This window comes from Manacus vitellinus, unplaced genomic scaffold (assembly GCF_001715985.3).
Source record: "Manacus vitellinus isolate BGI_N305 unplaced genomic scaffold, ASM171598v3 scaffold_9_pilon, whole genome shotgun sequence".
Taxonomy (NCBI): Eukaryota; Metazoa; Chordata; class Aves; order Passeriformes; family Pipridae; genus Manacus; species Manacus vitellinus.
In genome coordinates this window covers 9,470,741-9,490,699 of record NW_021940917.1, presented here as the reverse complement: position 1 = coordinate 9,490,699, position 19,959 = coordinate 9,470,741, and the positions used below count along the sequence as shown (strand labels likewise).

Sequence of the window (19,959 nt, the reverse complement as noted above, 5' to 3'; positions counted from 1 at the left end):
GTGGTGTGCTGGGCAGTGCGTGTGTGCGAGTGTGTCTCCGTGCCGTGCGACGGTGTTCAGCGTCAAAGGGATATAGGGCTGTATGATAGGGTGTGGAGTGGTGTAGTTGGGACGCGGAATAGTCTGGTCAAGGCAATTAGTCATTATCTTCCTGTGCTGCCGACGCCTGCGATTCCCATATTTTCTGCTGCCCTTGCAAAAAAATGTGCGAAATTGACTCTTTGAAGGGGCATGGAGCCCATGTCTCTATTTCAGAAGTGATATATATGAGACAACTCTGGCATCTGAAACGTCTGCCTTGTTTTATGGTGGTGGGACTTGGGTACCTAATAGCTATCAGCAGTCAGAGATACCAAATACTGTCGCCAGGAGACTGCTTTAATTACTGATGACTGACAAAGATGCCCTTAAGTGTGTATATTATACCAGTAAATAGAAGCATGTCCAGGAACATTTTCAGACCCTGGAACACAATCATCTCTAGTGTTGTCATACAGATCATGGCAGAACTTTGCTTTAGACAGCTCCTGGGCATGTATTCACACTTGATCACGCTGAGGAGGCTTCCCAGTAGATGGTTCATGGATGACCAGTCCACTCTGGAAACTTTTTTACCAGGCTGCTCCTTGTCATTTGCCCTGTGGGTGCAGGAGGAACCCCCAAAGCAACTCTCGTTTTCTGGGGTTTTTGCATCTAATTTCTGGTAGCGTTGTGTAGCTGAGCATTGGGTGTACTTGTCTTGAAACATCTTATGCATTCTCATACAGAGTTGAGGAGTGAGACTGCAAGAGGTGCATCACTGCTGGGCATGTGAAATTGGCAAGGCTTATTCTCTTCTTCACATTTGGCAGGAGAAAGCAATTGTCTAATGTGCTCAGAGCTGCACAAGTCAAACCTGTTTTAGGAAAACACATCCCTGTATTAGATCTCCCACTTGAAGTCATGTTTCAATATAGATCCACATCAGAGGTGTTGTGTGAAATGGTTAAATGATACAAGTTAAAAATAATGGTTACAAACAAAATGTGAGCTTAAGAAATACCATCTGTTTTCTTGATACAAAATCTTGACTAATGATATCTTTAAAGTGAAATAAACAAAAATTCCCTTCAGAAACCTGCAATTTAGTTTCGTGAGCCCAGCTAAACTTTGTGGCTGCAACAGCATGACTGTCATTTTACTTATAAGAATGTGGGAAGAAAAATATTCACATGGTGACAGGGAGAACTGCAATAGAATGACAAGGTTAAATTCCAGTCTGCTTGCTGGCTCTTGATTAAAGATACTGTACTGTGGTTTTGTTCAGTATGATTTCTTCATGTCAGACAAATTAACATCTTCAGGAAACACTCTCTTTTCTAGACACTTTTCTGAAAATGACTGTTCTAAGCTTAAAATACTGCTATTGGAAGATCTCTGTTTAAAGTCTAACAAAACTGTTGTTCCCTCTGGACTCTTACACTGCTGTCTTTTGTTTTTAACTGTATTTTGGTACAACTGTAATTATTTCTTCTTTCACTTTTCTAAAATGTCACTTTTTTTTCTTATGTTACACTTTAATATGGGGTTTCTTCTACTTCTGACCAGAATTCTCTGCTTCTTTTCCAAACTCAAAAGTCTCTGTGAAGCATTATGGAGTCCCCAAAATAGTATCAGTTATGTGTTCTAGTAACAGACTATGAAGCAAAGTGCACAGTTAGAATAATCCCAGCACTTAAATTGTCATGCAGCACTCTTGATTGTTAGAGATAAAGTGATTAATTCATGCCTGTGACAGTTCTACGGAAACTATTGTGGGGGGAGAGAGATAATTCTGCAAAGTCATCAGGCTGGTTAGAGTTGGACCTGGGAACACCAGTGAACAGGAGCAAGATTTACATAGCAATTGCTCAGCAGGTCTCAGAACCCGTGGCAGCAAAACCATTCATTTAACACCATCCTAAAACCAGAGCTGCTCAGTTTGACAAACTGCTGTGCAACCACGTAATGTCCATCTTCTTTGAAAACATAAGTTCTCCTTGGCGCTGTAGTTTTGCATCCTCTCCAAAGGTGCTTCACAGAGCAGAGTTTCTCTGTTTTGTCAGAGCTGTCCATGCTTATTTTTAACACTTGTGCCCCACTTTGACATTCCTACCCAGCAGATTGAAGATAAATTCTGTGATGTTTACAGAAATATGCTGGATGTACCACAAGAGACAGTGGCAGGAGATACCACCTTGATCCAGAGGGCTGATCCAGGTGGTGTCAATGTTTGGGTTTGATACCTTGTTTGGGAATTTCATGCCACACTTGAGCCAGCAAGTGCTTATGTTCATCAGTCTTTCTTTTAAGGCACATGCAAACCATCTAAGAAAGGGGAAGAAACTGAGCTCACTCATGCAAAACTCTCTGGCTTCAGTTTTTCACAGCATAAGTTCATGGGACAGCACAAACTACATGCAGCTTATGTTAAGCAGATTGCTTATTGCATTATGGAGAGCTACAGAGGTGTTGTGACAGAGAGAAAGAACCAAAGCAGAATTGAAAATACAAACAGGTTTGAGTAAGCATTGGTGCTGAAGACTAAAGAATACATATAAAACCCAAATATCTTAGTAGTCATAACTTCTGAATTTCTGAGCTGTAGGCACCTGTATTGGAGCTTCTGATCCTAAGAGATAACCACTGCTATCATCACTCACTGTGCCTCATGGGAAGGATGTGCATTTGTTGCCAGATGAGTTCTGAAATAGAAATGGGGGGGTCATCATACGATGTTGGAAGTTTGATGGGGTGTTGTTGTCTTAACAGCCAAGACTCACAGTTACATATATGCCAGCACTGATGTGCCATCTTTATTGATGAACAGTTTAAACATCCTGAAGCTTCACTGGGTTTTGTGGGCTACTCCACATTGCAAACTTTTGACAAAATAACATCTGCTTCTAAGAGGACAGACTTGTTTCTATCTTTCAGTGGAAGTAAAATGGGAAGCATTTCTCTTCAAAACTGAGCTGGAAGTTGTACGTATGCTCTGCTATTGAGCAGAAGTCATAGATACCACTCAGCCAGCCTTAGACAAGCCAATTTTTCTAAACAATCTGGCAAAGTGGTAGCTGAGGGAGGCTTTGGGAGTCATTCTGTGTTAGTATAATAATTGTCGCATTAAAAAGTCTTCTTGCTTTTGTATTTCACCATCACTCTATTCAGTGGTATATGTAAGCGGAAGGTTTGTCACAGCACCTACAGAATAAGGTGGCACGTTTTCTGAGTATATGGTCCCTGAAATCTGGTTTTGAATCTAATGTGGATCATGACAAACAGCCAACCAGCATGTCAAATCCAGTGTACTGTTGTTGTCCAATTAAAAAACATTTTAAAAAGCCCCTCAAAAGAATGTAAGCACATATCAATTGAGAATAAACAGTTATAATGCTTATTTAGTGCTTGTTTAAATAAGTAATGGTGTCTCTGTTTCTTCAGTATGTCAAAATCGTGAAAGTACAAGATGCAGTATTGTCGCCCACTAGGAAAATTAGCTTTTAATTTCAGTGCATTTGCAGATTCAGAATCTCATTTCCAAATTAAAAAAAAACAATTAGTTGACACAAAGGAAATTGAAAATCTTTTCACAGAATCACAGAATATGCCACATTGGAAGGGACCCACATGAATCATCGAGTCCAATCCCTGACCCTGCACCCATTCCCAGGAGTCACACCATGTGCCCAAGAGTATCATCGAATATCATCTTGAATTGTCAGGCTTGGTGCTGTGACCACTTCCCCAGGGAGCCTGTTCCAGTGTCCAACCACCCTTTGGGTGAAGAACCTCTTTCTAATATCCAACCTAAACCTCCCCTCACAAACTTCAGGCCGTTCCTTCAGGTCCTGTCACTGGTCACCACAGAGAAGAGATCAGTGCCTGCCCCTTCTCTTCCCCTCAAGAAGAAGTTGTAGCTGCAATGAGGTCTCCCCTCAGTCTCCTCTTATCCAGGCTGAACAGCCAAGTGCCCTAAGCTCCTTCTCATATGGCTTCCTCTCAAGGGCCTTCACCATCTTCATTGCCCTCCTGTGGACACTCCAGTAGTTTAATATCTTTTTTATGTTGCAGTGCCCAAAACTGCACACAATATTCAAGGTGAGGCCTCCCCAGGTCAGAGCAGAGTGGGACAATCCCCTCCCTTGACCAGCTGGCAACGCTTTGCCTGATGCCCCCAGGACACAGTTGTCCCTCCTGGCTGCCAGGGCACTGCTGACTCAGATTCAACTTACCATTGATCAGGAACCCCAAGTCCCTTTCCGTGGCACTGCTTTCCAGCCTCTCATTCCCCAGTCTGTATGAACATCCAGGATGGCCCATCCCAGGTGCAGAATCCATCACCTCTCCTTGTTGAACTTCATATGGTTGGTGATTGCCCAGTCCTTTGACTTGTCCTGGTCTCTCTGCAGGGCCTCCCTGCCTTTGAGGGAATCAACATCTCCTCCCAGTTTTGTTTTGTCTGCAAACTTGCTTAGTATTCCTTGCAGTCCTGCATCCAAGCCATTTATGAAGATGTTGAAGAGCACAAGGCCCAAGATGGGGCCCTGCAGAACCCCACTAGTGACAGGTCACCAGTCTGATGTTACCCCATTCACTATCACCTTCTGTATTCCACTCCTGAGCCAATTGCTCACCCAGCCCATGTTGTGTTTATCCAACTGTGTTCTGTACATTTTGTCCAGTAGGATCCCATGAGAGACAATATCAAAAGCTTTACTGAATTCCAAAAAGATTACATCAACTGGCTTCCCTTGATCAACTGAGTGGGTTACCTTGTCATAGATGGAAATCAGGTTTGACAAGCAGGACTTTCCTCTCATTAAGCCGTTCTTACCATGTGCATGGTTCAAGGTTTTTTTGTTTTAAAAAAATGGTGCCCTCACTGAGAAGATGAACATTCAGAATCATGTATGTTGTGTGTTTATCAAGAATGTGTTTATGGGTTTTTATTCCTATAACCTCTGCAAAACGAGCAGCTGATAACAAGAGAGCAGCAGATTCTAGACTGATGATCTTTGGCATCATGCTCTAAATATCTTAGGTCATTTAGAGCTAACTGATTAGATGACAGCATTGGGGCTCTCTAAGTTTTAATATGGCCTTGACAATCTGTATTAAAGATACAGTGGAAAAAAATGAAGCCAGCCTGGTTTACCTCTGTGGTCACCTCTGAAATTGCAGAGCTATGAGGTAGGGATTGCTGGTCAAATTCAAAGTAGAGTTCATGTCAGCCATCACTAGTGTCAAATCTAAATCACCACTTTTAATCAGTGTAGTGTTTGTGAAAAGTACTAGTCCTGCTTACTACAGCCTTGCATGAGATTTGTTCACAAGATTAATGCATCAGGGTCAGAGGCAAGGTACACATCTGCACATTGTTCATTGTGTTTGGACCTGGCCTGAAACGTGGCTGCCTTAAGAAATTATTAAGTAATTTTTTCTCTGACTTTTTGACCAGGACAGGCAAAAAGTGCTCTGCTTAGCATCATGTCTGGGGCTGGCTAATCAGGATTAATATTTTCTTAGGTTGAAAACCTGTTTTTTGGAAATTGATCTGTTTATGCTTCCAAAATTGTGTCTTAAATTTGGGTCTAAGCAGAAGTTGTGATTTGGAAGTCTGGTGTTTAGCAGATTAGTCACTTATTATCTTCCCTTTAACTTAAGTGCAGTTTGTTTTTAAAATGCTAAAATATGTGCCTTATAAGAAGCACTGAAGGATTCTGGTACATATCCTTCAGCCTCATCTCTTCATTGAGGCGAATTGTACATATCCTTCAGCCTCATCTCTTCACTGAGGCGAATTGAGTTTGTAAGTGTGAGGTAGTAAAGGGAGACAGCCTGGCTTCAGGCACAGACTGAAGTGAGTCTGTACTCCAGTAGAGACCACTGGTAGGGTCATCTCCATGTGTAGTGCCTCTATATGGCAGTTCTGCATTAGGTGTGCTGAAGCCCTTTATTCTGGTGCTACCCTCTCCACTGAGTATGTAGGAAGCTGCAAATGCATTGATACACCATCTTACTCTATACTCTGAATTGACCGCCTGCTTAACCTCACTGTTTTTTCATGTTCTTCTTTCTCTAATATCCCTAGAAGCAGTACACTTGGTAGTTCTGATGAATAAAAGGCAAAAAATACCAGTGAGTGTTCTGTTCTTCATTGCTTTTTAAAGCATTGTTTTTCATGGCTTGAAAAAGTCACTTGCCAGTTCCCTTTAACGTTCTGCACTGCCCCTCCACAACACGGGCTTTATACTTTTGAACATACTGCAACAGTATTTTCATGCTAGTACTAGGGATAATGCAAAATATTGTATAAAAAGAATTGTTATCCGATGGAGTGATTTAGGCTACTTTCATGCAAAATTCATGGCTTATTAAAACCTGGCTTGTCAGCATTCAAGTTACCATCTATGCTTATACTTTTGCACAGCTCCTGGCCAAGGAATTTGCTCATGCAACTTTGAGAATGGCAAATCAGCCCACAAACATTACTGTTCTCTTGTTGTTCGTTGATTTCTGGGTGCTTATTGTGGCATATTGTTTATCGCTTGTAGCACTGCTGTAAGTTTGATCAGCAGTATTCAGAGATGCTAGTAAAGTAAGGTTGGTTTTTCTTGTGCAGCCACACCCCCACACTCTTCTGTAGAAGTTTAAAAAGTATATGAACCTGGAAGCTAGGCAAACCAATATGACACTTAAAGAAAGTAATCCATTCTGGAAGCTTTTCAGGATGACAGCTGTAATTATGAGTGCCAGCATCCACTGTGTTGCATATCTGCCAAGACAGACCTCCCTTAGAAGGCACACTCTGTATTTACAGTATGGTACTACAAAGCCTTTAGCCACTTCCCAGTGTAACATACAGAGGCAGAAGCGAGAAACTAGGGATATTGCTGCAGGAATTAACACAAATCTCACCGATACAATATCAGAACTAGCTGCACAACAAATTAAATCTTTCACAGCTGTGGTATCTGGATGACATCACCCTAAATGTTTCAGGAATAGAGATTCCTTTTCAGTATAAAACCATTTGTTGTTGTTGTCTCAGGACCTTTGCCGGAGGGTCTGATTATATAAGTACCTTCTGATCCGCAGTCCTTAAAATTAGCATCTTCACAGAGAAATCAGTCCTAGCATGTGCTTTGCTCCAGAGATACAAAGACAAACCAGAAAAGCTACAGAGTGGTTTGTTCCGAGAGAAGGAAATAAATTCCCAGCATTAAAATTTTGAAGAATTTAGGACAAAATAAGTTGGTTTATTTTTAATGAATTTCCTAGTCTTATGAGAGGTCTTTACACCAAAACACATCATGTTTAGCAGTAGTTCCTAACACGAGCATCAGTGTTAATATTCCATATGAATTTTATTTTGCATGTTCTGTGATACATATTTTATCCTTTGTCCTCCCATTCCACATGTTACTGGAATTTGTAATTCAGATTTTGCAGTGAGACAAAATGTTTGTGGTGGTCAGAGTTTTCTGACTTTTCCAGGTGCAGAAATTAAAAGCACTATTACCTTTAGCAACAGGTAGGCTCTTTATATGACCAGGAACCTGTTCAAATCTTGGAGCAACTTACTTCTCTATGATGTTAACACAATTCAAAACAAAGGCTTTTGTTAAAATTATGATGCTCCCTTTGGTTCAGAGTCTCACTGGTAACTTCAATCAGTAAGACATGAGCAGCAGTCTGTAAAAAGCTTTAGCTTTCAGTGACGTGGTGCTCTGCTGGATATATACATTATAAACAGGTAATCAGGGACTCTTATTTATCTCCCAGACACTCCCCAACACCCACTTGGTCTGGGACAATTCTTAGCAATGATAATCTTTGTTAATGTTGCTCAATTCTAGCAGTCCTGGAGCAAAAAAAAAAAAATTCATATATTTAAAAAATATACATATTCAGAAGATAATTGAGCAGTGGCAGCCGGTAGTAGATGGGCAAGGTTATGAACTGTGTTTGTCCTTTTGGAATTGATTTTGCTGTTCAGCTCTTTTTTCCCCCCTGCTTTTTTTAAAATAATAAATTTTTAAAGCAAACACAAAAGAGACAAATATTTGGCAGATGCACTAGTCAATAGTGTTGTGAATGCTTGGTCTGAAAATACATGGAGATCAATTACATATTCAGTAAAATATTTTTGAGTCCTTGTTTTTATTATTAGCAGAAGACTGGAACAGTACTGGAGAAATCAAGTCACAGCTTTGTTACTTTAATGATGGAAATTGCTCGCAGACAAAGAAAACTAGGGTTTTTAGTTTTTCAAATCAAACTGAGATCTATTAGCAAGATGATATTTTGAATATGGCACACAACATAGCAGCATATAAGGGCCTCCAGCAATTTTTGGAAGTCATGATAAAGTTGTTAGAAGGTTGTATAGCACCAAGACCTTAGAAAATGGCTATGTACATAACATGCTTTGTCTTTTAATGTCCTGTTTAGAAGACCTCAGAATGATAGAGAGTGAAGGATATGTATGTTAGTTGTTTTCTGGAAATTAGGCGCATTCGGTTCTTTCTAGTTCAGGGCTCAAAACTACAAGCCACACAATTTCAGGTCACCAGATCCAACAGTCCTCACACAACTGTGTAGGCCAAAATTCTATGTAGTAGTTCCTGTTTTTGCAAAGCCAGTGGTGATTTTGAGTTATTTGTTTTTTTTCTTTAGGTTGTGTCCAAGTTGGGTTTTGAGTATTTCTGGGGATGGAGATCCTATAAACTCTCTGGGAAACTTGTTTCAATGGTTGATCGCCCTTGTAGTAAAAGTGTTTTTTCATAGAATCACAGAATCTCAGAATATGCTGAGTTGGAAGGGGCCTACAAGGATCATCAAGTCAAACTCTTAACCCTGCACAAGACCATCCCCAAGGGTCACACCATGCGCCCAAGAGTATCATCCAAATGCTTCTTGAACTGTCAGTCTTGGTGCTGACCACTGCTGTTTGACTACTCCCCTGGGTAGCCTGTTCCAGTGTCCAACCACCCTTTGGTGGTAGAAGTGAAGAACCTCTTTCTAATCTCCAACCTAAACCTCCCCTCACACAACTTCAGGCCGTTCCCTCAGGTCCTGTCACTGGTCACCACAGAGAAGAGATCAGTGCCTGCCCCTTCCTCAAGAGGAAGTTGTAACTGCAATGAGGTCTCCTCTTCTCCAGGCTGAACACACCAAGTGTCCTCAGCCACTCCTCATATGGTTTCCCCTCAAGGCCCTTTACCATCTTCATTACCCTCCTTTGGATTCTCTCCAATTGTTTAATATCATTCTTATATTGTGGCACCCCAAACTGCCACAATATTCAAGGTGAGGTTGCCCCAGTGCCGAGCAGAGCAGGACAATCCCCTCCCTCGAGTGGCTGGTGATGCTTTGCCTGATGCCCCCAGGACATGGTTGACCCTCCTGGCTGCCAGGGCACTGCTGACTCACATTCAACTTGCCATCAACCAGGATCCCCAGGTCCCTTTCCATGGAGTTGCTTTCCAGTATCTCATTCCCCAGTCCATACGAACATCCAGTGTTGTCCCATCCCAGGTGCAGAATCCAGCACTTTCCCTTGTTCAGCTTCATATGGTTGGTGCCCAGTCCTCTGATTTGTCCAGGTCTCTTCAAGTGGAATTTTGGTCTTTAAATTTGTGCTTTTTGCCTCATGCTATCAAAATTCTTTATACATCTTCTTTACTCCCCCACTCATTAAGTATTTATATATATATATGGGTCTATGTATATGGAATATTTATGTACATAAATTATATATATATTTATGTGTCTAATTCAAGTATTTATATATATGCATGGATATGTACATTTTGCCTTCTTTTCTTCATCTGAACAATTCTAGATCTGTCAGTCCTTCCTTAGATGGCATGTCTCTACATGTCCTGGCCATGAGCATACCTGGCCTTTTTATCTGTGTCCTTTCATCCATAGATTGGGGGTGTCTGACAAAGTTGTAAGATTTACTGAGATGATACTTTGCAGTTACTCATAGCACTACTTAAATATCCAGGTTATTTCTATAGATACATCTTTTCTCAGAATTATGAGTGCATTTTTTGCTAGGGAAATATCTAATGAAAGCTTTAAAATTAGTTAATTTTTTTTTCTGTCTAGGTAACAGCACTAGAGTCGCTCTAGAGCTCTAGAGCTTGTGTAGCAGTGCAGAAGAAAGTAGTAAAAGCTTGGAAACCAAAACCTCTGACTGTGGAATATCTTTTAGTTCATTTGATTGGAACAATGAAAATAGCAGTGTTCAGTGACCAAAAGAAAAGGTGGTAAAATCAGAACTTTGCTGTTTTAGAGAGGGAGTACAAGAGGTATAGCTAGCTCTTTTATCTAAGGGAATAACAGCATTTGTATCATGATGAAGGGGAACTGTACTTGTCACCCCCTGGCTTTGCATTGCTCTTGTGAGTGACCAGGTTCCTTAGGGTTGCTCTGGATTCAGTGATAAGTGCCTCATCTCCACCAAAAGCTATGGTTGATTCCAGTACTCATTATTCTTTTGTTTATAGAATATTCATTTGTATAAAATTTTCTGCCAGATTTGGATCTTTTTACCTGCAGGAAGGATGAAAACAAAGAAACTTTGAAACAAAGGTTGAGCGTTGCAAAGAGATTTAGCATTGCCATTTCCTTTGTGAATGACATGCAGGTCTGCTTCTGAAGCCATCCGTGATAAATTAAGACATACTGTATTAATATTCAGATGAATATATATGTCAAATCTATGCAGTGCTTAATAGTGAATATGTTGTATTACATATAGCTAAATTCTGTTATATTATGAAATGGGAATTATTCCTTTTATAGTGAATAAGCGATCCTCTGGGAAAAAGGAATAATCTCATTCTATTCAGAAATCATCCCTTAGACTGTAAGTTTTATGTTATTCCTAGAGTGAAAAGAAATTCAGTGTAAGTGGTCAACTGGTATAGTGGAGCTGAATGGCTCTTTAGTGGAGGGCTTTCTGTTTTGCTTCTGAGATGCAGTGGTGGTTCTTCCTGACCTATAACAAAAAAACATTCCCTTAGGTAGTGTATTTCCTACAAGGTGAATGCTTGGATAATGTTATTTTGAGGGCTGGGTTCCAACTTAAGCCTTTTAAGGCAAGCTTCTCCTAGCAAGGATCCTGGAGCTGTCTAACATTACCTAAGGCTTAGTTTGTAAAGTGAGAGAGGTTAACTCATTTCAGTTTGTTTTCCTCTAGACAGATTTATTAATAGCCAGTTCTGTATGGTCAGAATCTTCTTTAAAAGCAAACCACAGAGTAAGGACAGGGATCAGACCCAAGATTATATGTTTACATACTGGATGCAGATGAGGTAATTGAGGCAGTAACAAAGAACCTTTGATAACATCCTTGCTGTGTCTGTCAAGCGACTGAAGGAGTCTTTGCCCTTGGATGCTTCTTGCCTCATAATTTTATATTACAAACTCCATATTAATGTTAAAACCACTAAATTTAGAGGTTTAGCTGGTTTTGTGACTTTACTAATGGGATTTAACTTCCCTTACAGTAGTGAATTTCTAGAGGAGGATTTTGTACGACAACTCTTTCGTTGCACAAGGCTTCATTTTTTAATTCTAAGGGGTGTTATTGGCACAAAAAATTGGGCAAGTCTGTCAGATATTTGTGCACACTAAACAGACACTGAACACAATACAGATGGTAATAACTTTTTGCTAATGTGAAAAGAATGTTTTAGTTAAGATCTGGAAGGTTTACTGAAACTGACTGATCTATCACTCCTGTAAAAGAAGTGTAGACAAGAAAAGAGTTACTAAAACGGTAAAAGACTAGATATTTCTAGTGACGCCATGCATTTCTTGTCAATCATCAAGAGTACTAATTGGTTTGTTTTGTTTGTACTTACCCCTTATTAATTTAAAGCATTGACCAAATGGTCTGTGTTCTCAATTAAACGTCATTCAGCACTGTATTTTGAGTTATAGCTTGTGCTCAGTTTCATTTGACAATAAATCAAAAGCAGATGTGGATATTCATACCAAAGAAACAGGTTCTCAGGATCCTTTTAAATTCCTAGTACCATTTAGTGGGCTTTTAAACTGTATTTATTGAAGAGCATGACGATTTATGAAGGGACTGCAAAGCCTTGTCATGAAAAAAAGTCATCTTTATATAGATACAGTCCATGAAGTTGGCAGGAACTGGTGAAATACGTGGAATGATCTCTGTGTGTGTTCATAAGTTTAGGGGTTAAGTGAACACACATTTAAAAATATATGATATTTCTGTTGGGGAAAAGAGCAGCTTTCAAAACCACTTTCTGGAAAGGAAAGGAGAGAGGTTTCTCAGAATAGAGGAATGTGAGTCAGGGTTAGAGGAAACAAAAATTATCTGAAATGCCACACAAATATTGGAGAGAAGAGGTAATGTGGAGTGATACCTGGATTGTCAGCAGCTCTGGATGGTGACCTGTGTCACTGTGCTTTCACAAAAAGGAACGAAACACTAACCTGACCAGCAGACATACACAAATTATTTAGAAATAGATTTTGGTCTCCCCTCCACCCCGTGCTGAATGTTTTTTTCCTTCCCTTGTTATTTCCCTCTGCTGTTATACAGCGGGGATTCTGTATCTAGAGTTACAGCTGCAAGACATGAGGGCCAAGCTGTTCAGTGGTTTTGTTTTGTTTTGTTTTGTTTTGATTTCTAGGGGCAATATGTAGCAATCTTGTCTGTTTGTCTGTCTGTTTCTCTATTCAGATCCCCTGATGCCTGAATATTCAAGTCTTCATGTAGCAGGAAGACAGCCTCATGCTCTTTTACCTGTTAGCTCAGTTTGTGTCTGTGTGTGACAGAAGTGCTGTCCTGAAGAGGTAATTGCCCTTTGAGATGCAGAGAACAAAAAGCTGTTTGCTGCTTGCCTTGTTTGAAAGTCATGTAGCTAAGGTGTATTTTCCCCTCAGAAATGGTCATTTGCTCCTCAAAAATGGTCTTTTACTGATGCTTCCCACTTACTCAAACCCTCATCTTTTAAGAGGGCTTGGTAAGCATTTGTTCATGGGATCAGGAACTTTCTTGATCGCATAGAAAGACATGGAGAGTTTGTGTTTCAGCAGTTTCAGAGGACATTTTTCGCAGTCTAATTTTGTAAAACAGAGATCCCTGGTAATTTACTAAGCAGAATTAAATCATTTATGAGATCTCTGTTGTCCTGGCTAGACTACTGAGGCACAAGCTAGTTGGTTCATGCAAACATGTTTCTGTATTTATGGAAAACATGGAAGTTTGATTACTATCTGAGTATCAATTGCTGAAGAACTAGGGCAATGTGTAATGCCATCCACTACCTTCACCTGCAAAGTCTGTGCACCTTTGTGTTATGCACAGGGAAACAGACACTACAGAAATTGCAAAGCTACATCCTTCCAAAATTAAGCTTTGTTCCCCTTTCTGTGCATGTTATGACATAATCACGAGTTGAAATGGTATGCTGCTAGAGCAAGCTGCTGGTAGATGGGATCTTCAGAATTGCACTGGCAATCTCTGTTATGTGTCTTAATCCTGTGTGAGTTGTGGGTTTTCCTCAGTTACACATATTCCACAACTTGAGTGTATTTGGGGCGTACTTTTCCACCTTTATTATGTGATTTGCAGATTGAAAGTTCTTTCTTCAAAGCTCAGATATGCTGTGGTTGCCAAAATCAAAGAAGTATGGATGGAACATATGTTTTTTTCATCTTGTTTTTCAAAAAAAAGCCCTTTTCACTGAAACAGCGTGAGAGAAACATCCTGAGTGGAGAATTCCATCCTGAATACTTAAGAAGTTGGATAGAAGTTTAAGTTGCTTATATTCTATTTTAAAATAGCACAGTTAATGTTAAATATGTTAATTATATGTTAATTATAAATAGCACTACCCTCTCTGCCTGCAATGTCCCTTGTCTTATAGCATCAATTTTACAATCCATTTTTAAAAAAAGGCATTTGTACTTTTGTTCCTATTTGTCTTTGTGTTGTCTTTTGTCTTGTCTTTTTTCTTCCTGATTCTTTTCATTCTAGCTTTCTACTTCATTCTACTTTTTCACTTCATTCTGGTTTTCCACTTACGACTTAAACAATATGAGGAACAATAGGTTTGATTTGTGAAGGGTATTTTTGTCCAAGAGAATTTGGTTTCACTCCCTGTGGGTTTTGCATAGAAGCAGTAACAAAATCAAGTCCAACAGCAAAACATTGCTTGGCAGTCTCTCAGACCACAGTGTCAATGGTATATGCTTTGATTTGCGGTCTGTGTACTTGTTTTTGTGTAGTATCTACCTGAAATCAGTGAACTGACAAATCAAAATCAAATGGTCCTGAAATCAAATTGTCCTGGCCTGCCTTACTGAGAAGGGATATAAAAACTCTGCAGGTTATTTAGACTCACCTAGACTGTATGCTTTTGTTTGAGCTCAAAGGCAGATGATTTTACTTCATAAGTTTTACTTTAAGATTTTGTAATAAAACTACTCAACTCAGATCACCTCCATTTTTGGAATTTGTGTTTGTTAAGGGTGGCTTAAATACATTTACCTACTCATCATGCAACAACATGATTTTTGGACTATCATTCATAGGTCTATCAAATGTGGTCTTTTGTATTGATTGTAGCATGGTACGATCTATTTTTGAAATAAACATGGTAGTTATTTGCCTGCTACCAAACTGGAGGTCAGAATCTAATTCCTTCTACAGACGTTCACAAAGGAAGGAGAAAGTACACCTTCACAATCCTTTGCTTTAGGGCTGCAATCAGCACCTGACCACCAGTAGGAGATTGGTAGTGGTCCCATATTTACTCAGACTCTGACAGACAGTGGCTAATCAGCATGGTAACTGCATGGTTTCTAGTCCTTGGCATGTCAACATTGCATTTTTGGAGGCACTCTGCCTGTCATCCAAAACCAAATGTACTTAGAGAGTAATTAGCAGTGCACTGTCAGACTGGAGGGATGAAATGGGCAGGAATCTGTGGCGTTTGTTCTCACTCAGGCGCTACTGAGTAGTGTCACAAGTGTTTTGTGTGAAGTATTAGAAAGAATGATCCTTAATCTGTACGTGGCAGCAGGGTGGAAGGGACTGCAGGCAGTTTTGATGCCATAATGGACAGTCTGAAGTGATGCTAGCAAACCATTGTAAGGGAGAAAAGGACAATTCAACAGGAATGATGGGAAGTGCTGTGCTGGGGTTAAAATAACCAACTGTCCAGATGGTTGTTGGGAAAAGACTAAGAATAAATCAGAAGTGTGGTTTATAATTTAGTGGATCGAAACGTAAGATTATGTTAAAATATGTTAGATCATATTTTGGGTCTTGCACTAGATTTTCAATGTTTGGATTACCTGTTTAAGCAGAAGACAACAAAGTTGCTAAAGCACTGGTCAGAATCATTGCTGTCTGATTCATAGGTGACTATCAGTCAATGTAAAAAGTGTCTCATTTCAGATGGTGTTGTGATTTCTGTGATTTTGCAGACTGTGACTGCATTGTAAATTAGTGGTTTGCCTTCTTTAACCACAGGCTCTGCTGGCAGCTGGTTCACCTTTGTTATAGTGGGAGATCTTGCAAGGGCCTAATTTATCTGTATAATTCAAATAAAAGGAGTCACATCATGAGGGAAGTAGTGTACAGATCAACCACTGTTAACTCTTTGCTGAGATGTGCAATTTCATTTTCTCTTCCAGCAAATATTGCGGCATGCCCGTGGAAATTCCACAAAAGTGATATTTCTCATTACGGATGGATATTCCAATGGGGGAGACCCAAGGCCCATTGCAGCATCCTTGCGTGAATTTGGAGTGGAGATCTTCACCTTTGGGATATGGCAGGGGAATATCCGAGAGCTGAATGATATGGCATCCCACCCAAAAGAAGATCATTGTTACCTTCTTCACAGTTTTACTGAGTTTGAAGCTCTGGCGCGCAGAGCTCTTCATGAAGGTATTAATGTACTAACATCAGAAATCTACAGAGAGCAGAGGGGTCTGAATAGAAAGATCTCTAGTAGTGTCTTGCATTTACATGTCATGTAGTGTTGATTCCCTTTTGTTTCCTCGTACATTCTAGCAGAGGTGTTTGTTCCTCCATTAAAAGGATAAATTTTATTTGACTAACTCATCATAAACAAAATGTGAGCAAAATTCTCCTCATTGATATATATACATATTTACATCCATTCAGCTCTTCATTTTGTCCATGAAGAACAGACTGTATTCTTAGCCCAACGTAGCTTGTGCTGGAATGGATGAACCTTACATGATTGCCCTAAAGAGGCACCTAGTATACACTTCTGGACTAGACATAATACCTTTCGGTATCTTATATAACAACAAAATTTAGTCTGCTCAGAACTGATTTAAAACTCTCTGTGTAAGAGTAAATACAATTTGTTTTTATGACCTTATACATTCAGTAAAACTGGCAAGTGCAAGCGATAGAATGAGTTTGGACTGTGGTTTTACCCTCTTTTAATCTGCTATATTCTAGAAAAAAAAAATTCTTCCTGAAAAATAGAGTAGGTTTAGACAAGCGAGAACACACAATGAAACATTTGTTTGCAAGGCTTGACTGAGGCTTAGAGATGCATTTTCATGCCTTAGACTAGCCATTTGCATGAATTTGCTACAATTTTTAAAAACACGTGGCTTTTAAATAAGCAGGGCTTTACTGCCTTTCTGGTGCGTTACTGCTATCCTGTTTGTTCCCGGTGAGGTTGGACTGGTCTATGTGAATGTGCCAGAAGAAGGACTTGGGTTTTTTTATGGTATGACCAACTGGTTACACGTGCCATGACCAAATACTCTTCTGATGCCAAATCTGGCATCCACCAAAGCTGGGAAAAGCTGTCTCAACAGCTTCTGTTGGGAGTGAGACTGCATTCTGGCAGTGTTAGACTCAAATGAAGCCAAGTGAAAAAATTTGAGTGCACTGTGGATTTCAGTGAGCCTTTTTCCAGAACAAGGACACCAATTTATTTTCTTTATTACATTTTGAGCATAGCAAGGCTCTGCTTCACACTGATGTCACTACTGCTTAGAACTGGAACTTAGGGTTTTTAACAAACATTCCACTAGTGGCATAGTATGACGCTTGTGTGAGAACTTCTGTTTGAATTTTTTGTTAATAAGTTAATACTATTTCAGACCTACCCTCTGGCAGCTATATCCAAGAAGATATATCGCATTGTTCCTATCTCTGTGAGGCAAACGAAAACTGCTGCGACATCATGGCAAGCTGTAAATGTGGTACTCACACTGGCCAGTTTGAGTGTATATGTGAAAAAGGGTACTACGGGAAAGGACTACAACATGAATGCACAGGTGAGTCTCATGTCTCAGTATTTGGGTTTCTCTGTATGCCCTGAATACGTGGCTAATCCAGTTGAGAGTGAAAAGATTTGTTTGGGATTATGGATATGAACCTGGATCAGAATGCATCCAAGTCTGGAAGACTCTCTGACTGAAGACACAGAACAGCTCTAGCAGTTAAACCCACCTCATACCTTGTCTTCAACAACAGCTCAAAGAGATGCACAGGAAAGAGGTAAGAATCAGGGAAATGTTCTGACAAAGTAAAACTTCCTTAAAACGCAGCACATCAGAAATTTGTTACTAGGAGTTTACCAAGTCTCAGGTAATGTATTTTGCTCATAGTACCTATTTCCTTCATGAATTTTTCTGATCACATTTTGAGCTTTCATAAACTTCCCTGTTTGCAGAGGGGCTATATATCTGGATCTTTGCAGGATAAATTCTTGGCAAAACTTAACAGTCAAGTAAATATGCTTTAATTCCCTCATGTTGACTTTCAATTACTAAAGAGGAAGAAAGCATTTGGGTCACTAAAGAGAAACTTGTCATCACATTTTGGTGAGATTGTTTTTGTTCCTACTTTTTGGAAATGTCCTTTTAATAGTATGCATTCAAAGTCTATGGTTAAAATGACAGCACTTTACAGTTATTTGCTGAAGTATTGTATTATATTATATTCCCTGCCAATTAACACATTCTAATTCACTTAGTGCTTCTGGAACACCTTTCCTTTGTTCTATAGGCAGGCAGGAATTCACTGAGGTTTGAGTGCAACATCTGTAGAGGAATGTAGTTCAGAATTGATGTCAGCACTGGCACATGGCATCAGAATCATATTTTATGTAAGTGGGTGCAGCTTCCTTGGGTGCTCAATTAACTCTTAACAAAGACTATTCCGTTTTGCTTATTTTCAGTTGTAAATCTAATTTATTTTAAATCAAATTTTCATAGTATTTTTTTCATTTGTCATTAAAGTCAATTTCCTTCACCTCAGGTGCCCTAGTAATCTATTGAAAAAAATAGATACAGCATTTCTGCCTCTGTCAGTAGCTTGTGTCACTAAATATTGTTTTGAGTTATTCCTAAAAATAATGGGCCATCAAAAAGACTCTTTTGATGGGGTGAGCACACCTTTCAAGCACTACCAAAAATGGTAAAAGTCAGATGTCTTTAAAGGGATGCTTTGCAGCTGCAGACAAAAGTTGCATTTTTACTTCTTTGGCAGGTGCTTCTGAAATAAGTTTGTAGAAGGGGGTTGTATTAGATGATTGCAGCCATCTGCTGTGTATGTGAAAGTAATTGAAGTTGCATACATGTATTTTAGGGGGAATTTGACCTGAGTAACTCAAACCTGTTCTTCATGTCTGCTCTGTTCAACTGCTGTATTCTTCAAGACAGATAAAAAAAAAGTACAGTATGTGTTCTTTGAAGGAAAAATGGCCTATTTTGAAATCTTTTATTCTGAAAAGGATTCCAACCTTTTTTTTTTTTAACATTTCACAGCTGAGCATAGCTGCGGGTTTGTAAAGCTGTTGGCTTGTAAAACATAAGGAATCTTAAGAATGCATCTTAACTTTTCTTCACTGTATAGTGTGCAAGAGGACTTGTGGCAAGTTTACAATAACAGGACTTCAATTTTAATTGAGCTACTTTTAGCTTTTGTTTGGTTAAACATGCAGATAGTCCACTAGCCTATGTTTGTTTAATACAGTAAGACTTTTTTTAAAGTTTTCATTGAGATGGGAAATTGTTCTTCTGCTGTTATTTTTGCTATTTTTGCTATATTTATCTGTTATTTTTGCTATTTTGTTTATTTTCTGTGACTATTTTCTGTATGCACTTGTCTTCTGCATTATACCACTCTGGTTTTAAATATGAGGCATCAGAGGAACATGCAAAAATCGTCATAATAAAAATTCATAACTACCAAAAATTTACTCTCAAGGAAGCTTCTATAAAATAAAATAACCACATGCTTAGTACCGAAAAGTAGAAGTTGGCTTCAGTGCCCTCCTCCTGTTCTTTGTAATAATGTTCATGATGTGCCACAGGAGGAGGAACAGACTGACTGTTTTCTATTTCAAAAAGCAAACCGGACAAAAGCTTCTTGGCCCACACTAGGAGCCTCATGTGGCCAGAGATGTCTGTGACAATTGTGGCAGAGGAAGAGAGAGAGAGGAAGAAGGGAGGCAGTATTGTGATCGGTCCCGAGTATTGTAAAGTACATGAACACCTCTTCTTCAATACTCTTCACTTTTGCTTCTCCTTCTTTTCCTTGATTACAAATATTGAGTTTCAAACTAGACAACCAAAGAAAAATTCAGAAATCAGCAAAAATAAATTTCGTGAGTTTCACTAAGATTGTGTCTTCCATTTCACCAGTAAAAAGGTGACCTGTTCAAGGTAACTGCACCTTTTATAGAAGAGTAAAACAAATGTCCAGATCTCTATTTGTATCTTCTTCTCTGTCATAGAAGATTAGGATATATGTTTTTAACACAGTCTTTTCACAGGCTGTGGGGTTTTTTTGGCAAGACTCTTCTGGTAAAGTTCTATTTTAAGATACAAGATGATGCAAATAAAGGATGATACCCATCATGTTCATCTCATCAA

General features: G+C 39.4%; 1 protein-coding gene across 1 annotated transcript in view; it reads left to right on the top strand.

Moving 5' to 3' along the window:
• SVEP1 (sushi, von Willebrand factor type A, EGF and pentraxin domain containing 1) overlaps nt 1–19,959 on the top strand; it is a 165,879-nt gene that overhangs the window by 44,846 nt on the left and 101,074 nt on the right. The window contains exons 3-4 of the mRNA XM_029965446.1: nt 15,695–15,976; nt 17,179–17,355. Coding sequence (XP_029821306.1) covers nt 15,695–15,976; nt 17,179–17,355 — 459 coding nt within the window. The remainder of the gene's footprint in view (nt 1–15,694; nt 15,977–17,178; nt 17,356–19,959) is intronic.